The 10,000-nt window shown below is 43.5% G+C and overlaps 1 protein-coding gene across 1 annotated transcript in view; it reads left to right on the top strand.

The window, feature by feature from the left end:
- Positions 1 to 10,000, top strand: part of csmd3a (CUB and Sushi multiple domains 3a) — a 393,918-nt gene that overhangs the window by 184,873 nt on the left and 199,045 nt on the right. Inside the window, exons 34-35 of the mRNA XM_063199008.1 lie at positions 1,276 to 1,371; positions 2,059 to 2,262. Of these exons, the coding sequence (XP_063055078.1) occupies positions 1,276 to 1,371; positions 2,059 to 2,262 (300 nt within the window). The remainder of the gene's footprint in view (positions 1 to 1,275; positions 1,372 to 2,058; positions 2,263 to 10,000) is intronic.

Below are 10,000 nucleotides of genomic sequence, written 5' to 3'. Positions count from 1 at the left end.
TGCACACTTCCCCTAGCAACTGTATGGAACCTATGCCAACCCAAACCTTGTTGTGTAAAAGTTAGGTGTTGTTGCACCATTTTGTAACTCTTGGCCTTCAAAATATCGATGTAGCCATGCTTTATTTAACATTCCCACAAAAGTGTGTAATCGATATACCGTATCGACGGATTGGGGTTAGTGTTTGATATGTATACAGTATGTCTTACATGGGATGGGCTTACGTCATGAGGCATGAGACTGTTAAAGGTCCTATAACACACAGCATGTGTTACGCACACAGACGTGTGTGACACTGGAGGCATCATAATATCTATGCTCTGATGGAGATTAACTTCAGGTTGGATGAGCAATCTGCGGCTGCTATTGAAATTGAACACCCGGGGAAGCAGATTATTGATTTACTTTGCAAGATGTGTGTGAAGATGGCAACGACTTGCCGCCTGCTGTAAGTGTGTTAAGTGAATGGCAGCCATCTTGGTATTCCCAAAATATCAGGCTTCAGCCAATTACTGTCTATATTCATTGGGTAAATCTGGATGGATTGCTTGCTCCCCTGTCTGCTCTTCACTCGTGACCAAAATCTTTCTCAATGCTGAAGGGAGTAAAGGAAATCTTATTTTGGCAAAGCACATTAGTATAGCTGATGTAGTAGTTTGGAGATATGACCAGTGTTGGGCAAGTTACTCAAAAACTGTAATGCATTACTGATTACATGTTACTGTCTTTTCAAAATAATCCCTTACATTACAATATTACTATATTTAAAATGTAAGGCATTACACTACTTTTGCATTACTTTAGTTACTTTCACCAAAAGAACTGTAGGTCTAAATATGGATCTGGCAATTTATTACAGTGTAAATAAAGCTCATGAGACTTTTTCACCTTCCATCTAGGAGGTGTTTTTGGCAGCATGCAGACTAAAACTACCAGGTTCAGGAATAGCTTCTTTCTCACCCATCACACTGAATACCACTAAAATCCAGGTCATTGTAATTCATTGTAACTCAAGTTATTTTGCATTGTAACTAAGTAAATAGCCTATTGCAGATTTTTCCCTGTAATGCCTTACATTACTGCATTACAGCAACAAGTAATGCATTACAGTAACTAATTACCTTTGTAATGCATTACTGCCCAACACTGGACATGACATACTATAACAGGTGGTGGTGTGTGTGTTTGATGTAATGACAGTTGCCAAAAATAGCAATAAAATAAAGACCTAAACTCAAAGTAATGTTGGTTTCCATCTTTTCGCCCACCCCCCAGGGGAGACCTTACCTCTAAGCTCTGGAAATGAAATCACAATCAAGTTCACCTCTGAAGCACCAACCACTGCCAAGGGGTTTCATTTTGTGTATCAAGGTAAGCCGGCGTAAGCGTTTTCCTCTCCATCTTTGCTATCGACCAGACAAGGGAGACTAAATCGATTGATGGATAAAGGATGGGGGACAAAAACAAAAAAAGAAACTTCAATATCTTCAATAGCTGTCAGGCCAGAGCAATTCTGGCAGATGAGAGGCAGGTTGTCATAAAGGATTCGACTTGGTGCCGCCGACCGCCATTTAAATGGCTGAGATGGCAAGATAAATAGCCCATTGTAAAGAGCTTGTCAAAAAGGAGGGTGATGCCGTGTGACTCAGTTGCTTATTGTATTTATGCCTCTCTGGAGTTCTGTATTCTTTTGCTGTTTCTATTCTTAAATTTGTTTGTTATCTTGCTTGCTTGGATCTTTTTTTCTGTCTGTCTTTCTTTCTTTCTTCCTAACTTTCTTTCTTTCTTTCTTTCTTTCTTTCTTTCTTTCTTTCTTTCTTTCTTTCTTTCTTTCTTTCTTTCTTTCTTTCTTTCTTTCTTTCTTTCTTTCTTTCATCTGTCTCCCTATGTTGTTTTCCTCCTTCCTGTCTCCTTTCTTCCTTTTTCTTCTCTTGCTTTCTCCCTCTTCTTTGCCTCTTTTTCTCTCTTATCCCCTTTCTATTCTCCATCCATTTTCTCTGGTTCATCCTCACCCCTCCATCCATCCATCCTCCTGCTCCTCCTCTCTGTCCTCCTCAGCCGTGCCCAGGACCAGTGCGTCGCAGTGCAGCTCGGTGGCAGAGCCGCGGTTCGGGAGGCGCATCGGCAACGACTTTGGCCTGGGAGCCATGGTGCTGTTCGAGTGTAACCCTGGCTACACCATGCACGGGGCCACCGCCATCCGCTGCGAGTCCGTGCCCAACGCCCTGGCCCAGTGGAACGGAACCGTGCCCGCCTGCACCAGTGAGTACCAGGGAGAAGGCAGAGAGAGAGAGAGAGAGAGAGAGAGAGAGAGAGAGAGAGAGAGAGAGAGAGAGAGAGAGAGAGAGAGAGAGAGAGAGAGAGAGAGAGAGATGGGGGTTGGGGGGTTAGAAGAGGAGAGAGAAAGATTAAAAGTACTGGGGCAGCAAAAGCCAGATGCACCACTAAAGCATGAAGTAGAGAAGAGAGGCTGTAATGAAAGACTACTTTAAACTGACTTGAATAACATTATAAAATGCCCAGTTGCATTGGCACAGAAACCAAAGTCTTGTATGATTATACAAAAACGTAAAAAAAAAGGCGTACATGTAATTGCATTCAGATTAAGTAGACTTCATAGGCAAAGCTTGTATTCGAGCAATTGCACACATAACAGTTCAGTACTCTCTCTCTCTCTCTCTTTGCATTTTCTCTCTTGTGCTCTTTTATTCTGCCTTTTTCAAATATTTTCACACTATTCACACCCACACAGTTAAATACAATTTCTTAGGGTGCAAGTTTCAGCGTCGTCATTCGATTGCAAGCAGAATTCGGTTTCAATAATAAGATGTTCAACTGTGGGAGGTGGTGTGGAAACGCTAGACTAATTTCAGCTAAAAACAAAATCCAATCTGGAGGCACTGATTTTATATTAAAAAAAAAATCTAAACAGAATGTACGGAGTTATTTTGCCGTTTCCATGTAGAGAGCCAGGCAGCACCGGGCAAAATAATCAAGCATTTGACAGGAATGGAATTGCCCCCCAAAGGACATCAGCATGTAGAAAGCTGTGAGTCACTAGGGAGGGTACGGCAGAAGAGAATGGATGGGCATGACAAAAGAGATAAAAAGAGAAAGATTGAGACGAACAAAGAGAGTTGGAAACAGATGCCAGAAAACCAATAAAAAAAGGAAAGGGGAAGAGACTAAAAAGAACACTCTGAAAAGAAACGGATGAATTAAACCCAAAATATTCCGCAGATGAACTGAGCGAAAGGCAAAAGAGGAAAGGAAAGGGGGAAAAAAAGTGTTTGGCAATAAAACGAGAGAAGCATCAAAAAACAATGGCGGTAGAAACACAAGGTCTTGGCTGGAGGGGGTGACCGAGAAAGAGAGAGAGATACATTTTGTCGCAAGTGAAAGATAGGAGATGTAATCGAAAATGAAAAGAGATCAATGAGCAGTGTCCTGCAGCTAATAGGTACATGTGCCACCGTGTACGTCTCCGCCCGCTAGCAACCGGCACTCTTGTAGCCACCACATCCGTGTACTCAGGGCCGGTTCTAGTCAATGCGGTGCCCTAGGCGAGCACCCGCTTTCCTTTTTGTGCATTCAGAAATTGGCATCTATTAATATTGTTGTACGGTTGTTTGTTTATTGTTGTACTGTTGTTTGTTTTTCTGTGTTGGTGTCATGTGTCCTATGTGTTATGATGCTGCAACCTCCCTGTCTCCAAAGCAAATTTCTCCTTCGTGGAGACTAATAAAGAAACCTAACTGTAAACTCCTAAATACCCAACGACGGTACTATTTAGGATCAGGAACACTTCCGCTCTGGGCTGTAGAAAATATTTCATTTCATCCTATTTCCAATACCGCAATTAATAGAGTCTCAGTCGTAAGACTCTCTAGGTCCAATGTAATTAAGTGATTGCACTTAATTACTATATTACTGTTATAAAATGATTAGTCTACCAATCTCTGTTACGTCTGGGTTCAGCTAGTTAAGGGTTCATTTCGTTGGTGCTCCATCAGCGCGCGACTTTTGGTTATTTGAGGGCCCAGACCTGCACGTAAGTCGTTAAGGAATGAGACAGAGGTCATGGTGCCAGGATGGTATTACAGCTATTAAAAGAGGTGTTTCCTCCGTGTCCCGCGACTGATCGACTGCCTCAGGTTAACGGGCGGAGGCTACACGGCCTAAAAGAGATGCAATCACCCCGCTCATACGTCCCAGTTTTCATGACATATTTCACCCCCAGGTAAACACCATTGACGTCGGATCCAATCTTTGTTGGTCCAAAGTGTGTGTGCCTCGCTCCATCCACAGGGAATGAGCCTTACTGCCGAATTACCAATAACCAGAACAATAAACATATGCATAGACCAAACGGAATTCTTCCCCAGATTTGTATGAAATTTTATTAGCAGACAAAACCTACTGTGTCAGCAATACGATTACGAACAGAATACAATGTTGAAAGAAGCCAATGCACTACCTAAATTAAGGGGAAAATACTACGTGAATTGAGGTTCACGGGAGCCCTTTACCGGGTTTCGACTCAAAGATTTGATCATTACATCAAAGTTTAATACTTGGTTGCCTCGTGGGACGACCGCAGCCAGGGACCAATGAGCAATCAGTTACCTGAACATGGGCTGTCCTAACGCCAAGGGGTTTGGCTTGGGAACTTAAGCTTCTAGCCAAGTTGTAGGCTACTCAAATCCTAAAATACTACATTTTTATTACATTACCTAAAACAATTACAAGACCGAGACCTGTTCACCACTCAAAGTATTTCCATCAGATTGATACCAAACACATCATAGGAATTCTCAATACATCATATTAAGCGTTTACCACACATATCAATACATTTGGCCCACGTCTCTCCTGGGCACGTGGTATCTGTACGCAAATCCTGTGCACGCGCATCAGCTGGATATCTCCCACACCGGAGGGGGCGAGTTTGAACAGCTGGCGTGTCCGCACAGAGGGTATTGTCTTGCTGTGCGTCCTTGTGATTCAAACGTCAGATAGGCAAAGTTTGTCTTTGTAATTTAAAGATAGCAAAAACAGTAAATAAACACATGAATGGCAGAAAAGCAACGAAACGTGAGATCCTTCAGGAATCCGTAGGTAATGATTATGAGGATGAAGATGAGGATGATGATGTCAGTGGGTCCGAGAACGGTCAAGACAGGGGGGGGGGGATTACACTAACTAACCTAATATATCATCATACATCTGATCGAGCACAGCTGATCTAGTACCTACTGAGTACCCATGAATAATCAGTGTCAATGTAAAGTTTAATATTTTATTTCACTTTTACTTAATTTCGCATTCTAATTCTGTGGGATTTTAAGGCGTTACTATAATGACATTTCGCGCCCCCAAAGACATTTGGTGCCCTAGGCGACCGCCTTGTCTACCTATACCTAGCGCCAGCCCTGCATGTACTGCAGCCTGCAGGTGGGTAGATAGACACACAAACACACACACACACACACACACACACACACACACACACACACACACACACACACACACACACACACACACACACACACACACACACACACACACACCAACACACACACACACACCAAACCATGTTATCATTTGCAAATAAGTCACTGAGGCACTTTAGTGCACTTTACTGCCCGTGTGCGATGCCATTTTCTCTCTTTCAGGTTGTCTAAGAGCCAAGGCAAGGAAGCGAAACAAACAAGTCACCAAGCAAGCCAGTGAGACCCCTAGCAAGGGACGTGCAGACAGAAGATAGCAGTGCGCACAGATGCAAGCAAGCTAGAAAAAGACATGACATGCTTCCAGCCTTGTGGAGGTGTGCACACATGCACAATGCATTCAGGGCCGTCTTGAGGTATTTGGAGGCCCTAGGCAGAGAGAGTAGAGAGAGAGAGGTTCCATTGGCCCATTGTTTCCTGGTTCTATTATGGCCCCCCTTAGGCAGACCTAGGCAGACCTAAGGACTGTTCTATTCATTGTAGGAGCATTATGACACGGCCCTTTAGGCAGACCGGAACCTGGTCGCGTTAGGTGCCCATAGAAACCTATTATGTTGGCATATCTCTTTATACTTAAAGAATCTCTGCCCTAGGCAAAGAGGGACCTGGGGCACCTGAACCCCCTGCCCCTTCATTTATTTCAAAATATTGTGCTGGCCCTCCCGGTAGAGAGATTTCAATAGCAGTATCATTTTTTTCAGTTTTCAGTTGTGGCACTTAGGGAGGTGCTGCCACAGTCACAAACACAAGAACAACACCAAGCTTTCAAGGGCCCCCATTTCAGGTGGGGGCCCCAAGCAATTGCCTAGTTTGCTGGCCTAGTTGTGACAGGCCTGGTTAGAAAACAATATGACATACTTCCAGTCCTATGGAGGTATGCTGTGCACACACTCACACACACAGGCACAGGCACAGGCACACGCACACGCACACGCACACGCACACGCACACGCACACGCACACACACAATGCATTCTTGTGCGTGCCGCACGCATAGTGTACATGCAGTACGGATTAGCAAAGTCTGTTGTGAAGGGGAAATAAATGAGCACACCATGCATGATGCCGGGGCGGATGAAATTCATGTGCGCAAAGAGCATGGTTACCCTCATTGGGAGCAACAGAAGGCGTCAGATCTGTATCACTCCAGCCGTCGACTTGTTTTTGCTGTTATTCGTGTGCACGTTTTGGAACCTGCGGTTGCCGTGTCAGACGGAATCTTAATCAGCTGTTCCATCTGTTGAAGTTAATTCTGTTGGTCTTTTAGTTCAGGGTGCATGCATGCTAGTAAGTCACAAGTTGGCAGTGCATTAGAGATGTAGCGTAAATTCGACGATAAATGAACAGTTACATGCAGGCCTGGACTGGGAGAACAAAATGGCCCGGGCATTTTTGGCCCAGACCGGCCCCTCATAATCAGCGGAGCACATGCGATTACTTATTGACCAAGCGGCCTATGCGAAAAGGCGCAATATTCATGCATGAATCTCTCTTTCAGCTACCAGAAAACACCAGGAAATGTGTGCTGACTATATCAACTATTTATTTAAAATGAATCTTAGGTTGGGCAGTGGTTTAGAAATGCAATGACCACACTCACAGCAAAAGTAATCTAGGCCTACTCTACTTCTCTCTCTAACTCAACCTCATCCTGGCCTGGTTTGACTAGATGAGAAGAGGGAGATAGATTATTTATCACAATGCAGCACTTGCAAAATATTCAAATTAATATAGTATTCAGTGTATTGTTTGTCTAGTAATTTATACAATAAAGATGTTTGTGTCACAAGTCTTATTTTCTCTTGCTGACCCATGGGCACCAGAGGAGGTGCGACAGGCAGCAATGCCCAGCAGTACAATCCTGAGTGTATAGCCTACTCATAAAGTAGCCTAGATTAATGTTAAATTGAGGGTTTCTTCTAACAGGTGCATTAGAAGAGGGGTTAATTTCCTGTTATCAAAATGCATCTCTCATTGCATAAGGAAGCTACTTTAATAGCTTGAATGATGAAAGAAAATCATGAACTGCCTATCACCACAATGCTTTAGTGTGTCAAATATGTTAACATACTGAAGTTTCAAAATGAGCAGTGCTGAAAGTGGTAGGCTACATAAAATAGTCTACAGATAAAACTGTATCAAAAGCTTATTCAAAAGAAATTCTTCAATCATTTATCATTCTAATTTCTAATCCTGGATAAAATAACAGCTGAGAGAGATAGAGAGAGAGATGCTAGGTCTTTACCTACAGAATATGGTTTGATTGTGCTCCAAGAATAAAAAAAAAAAAATCCGTTTGGCAAACCTTCTCCACACGCGAGACGCGACAACCGTTACAAGACATATGGACATTTTCACTGCGTGGTAAATGTGATTACGCAAACGATCGCTGAATATTTAGTGAGAGTAGGCATGAGTTTGACAGTCTTCGAAACGCATTTGGTACACGGAATGCTTTAGAACAACACCACTGGTGTTCCATTTAATGCTATACATTTGGCACACTGCCGTTATATTATTCACGTCAGTGGTTTGGTGTATGGAATGTTTGTCTTCTCAAATGTCCGTGAGTCGTGCGACCGGTTCAAAGCACTCAAGCACACTTACAGGTATAGTGGTGGGAAGTAATGGCCTATTTAATATTAATGTTTAATGCTGAAGTGAGAGTTGGGGAGAGGCATGGAGTATCCTAAAGTTTGAAAGACTTGACTCATACCTGTCAGTGCTCGTAGAGGCTACTACTGCCGCTTCACCTGCTGTCTCCTAGCGTGCTCCTTCACTTCCAACATGCAGAAGTTGTTGTCCCTCTCCTGCTGCTACAACACTACATGCGTGAACACATTATCTTGCCTCTGCTGCAAGTTTTTTTTTTTGTTATCCCTTTTCCGCAAGCTTTTCCACACCACCATTTAGTTTTAGTCTCTCCATCGCTTGTGTCTCAAATTTGCGCGCGTAATGCATGGTAGGGGTGGGGCCGCAATGAATAGTTAAGTCCGACTCAGATGCACCAATGGGACACCCCCTCCCTCTAGCCCCTTTATGTGTGGGCTGATGTCATTGGAGGAGGGCCGAGGGCCGTCAGCACGAAATTGTGGGCCGCCGGTCAATTTAAATAAAAAAAACATTAATAACAATTATTTTTAAAAACCGATATCACCGGCCCTCTAGGGGCGTCGGCCCACCGGGATTTTGCCCGGTTTGCCAGATTGCCAGTCCACCCCTGGTTACATGTACTACTGCATGTTAACCTAACTGGTCTAAATATGATTCAATCTAAAGTTTCTCCAAGTCACGAGTCAGCAGTGCATTAAAGATATATAGCGTAAATTCAACGATAAATTAATAGTGACATTTACTACTACGACATATATGAACCTAACTGGTCTAAATCTAATCCAATCTTAAGTTTCTCAATGTTTTCTGTGAGGCGGCGGCCTGTAAGAGAGTGGAGGAATTTCACTGCGTAGGCAGTCACTTATGTGGACTGCTCATTGTTAAAATCGCATCTGTCTCCCTTGAGAATCTGGCCTCAAGAACACTCTCGATATATAGGCTAGCGAGAAGAAACAAACTGCATACACACTGCCCTCAGCCATGGCTGTGCATGCAGCTTGTTAGTTTGGCACCGGTGCTAAACAGCCTCTCAGAATCCAATCTATTCCCCCACAAAAAATACCACCCAAACAAGCAAGGCTTTAGACCCCCTTCCCGTTCCTTTCCGGCACCCATTCCAGTCACAGCTTGTTTTATATTGTTTTAGGTTAAAAAAGATGCTGAAATGGTTGGTCATGTTGTAGTGAATCGCTGCACATTAGTTTAGAAGGTGTTTTGGACATGTTGTAGTGAATCGTTGCACATTAGTTTAGAAGGTTTTCTTTAATAATTAGTAGTTAATTTTATTAGTATGGGGTTCAGCATTCACAACCCACCACCACATACCGTACACATTAAGGATGGCAGATGCCTGATGCCTGATGCCTGATGCCTTCTGCAGAGCTCGACACCAGGCATCAGGCTGCTGACTGGGCTGGTGTGTGTGTGTGTGTGTGTGTGTGTGTGTGTGTGTGTGTGTGTGTGTGTGTGTGTGTGTGTGTGTGTGTGTGTGTGTGTGTGTGTGTGTGTGTGTGTGTGTGTGTGTGTGAGTGTGTGTGTGTGAGAGAGAGAGAGAGAGAGAGAGAGAGAGAGAGAGAGAGAGAGAGAGAGAGAGAGAGAGAGAGAGAGAGAGAGAGAAAGATGGATATTTTGATTTTGTTTGTCTATGTGTGTCTTAGTGCATGTGTGGTGAGAGAGAGAAAGAGAAAGAGAGAGAGAGAGAGAGAGTGAGAGAGAGAGAGAAAGAGAGAGAGTGAGAAAGAGAGAGAGAGAGAGAGTGGATAGAGAGAGATGCAAAGAAAGAGGGATATTTTGTCTGTCTATGTGTGTCAGTGCATGTGTGTGTGGAGAGAGAGAGATAGAGAGAGAGAGAGAGAGAGAGAGAGAGAGAGAGAGAG

This window comes from Engraulis encrasicolus, chromosome 5, assembly GCF_034702125.1.
Source record: "Engraulis encrasicolus isolate BLACKSEA-1 chromosome 5, IST_EnEncr_1.0, whole genome shotgun sequence".
Lineage (NCBI taxonomy): Eukaryota > Metazoa > Chordata > Actinopteri > Clupeiformes > Engraulidae > Engraulis > Engraulis encrasicolus.
The sequence above is the reverse complement of the archived record's forward strand: the minus strand, read 5'-3'. Positions and strand labels throughout refer to the sequence as shown.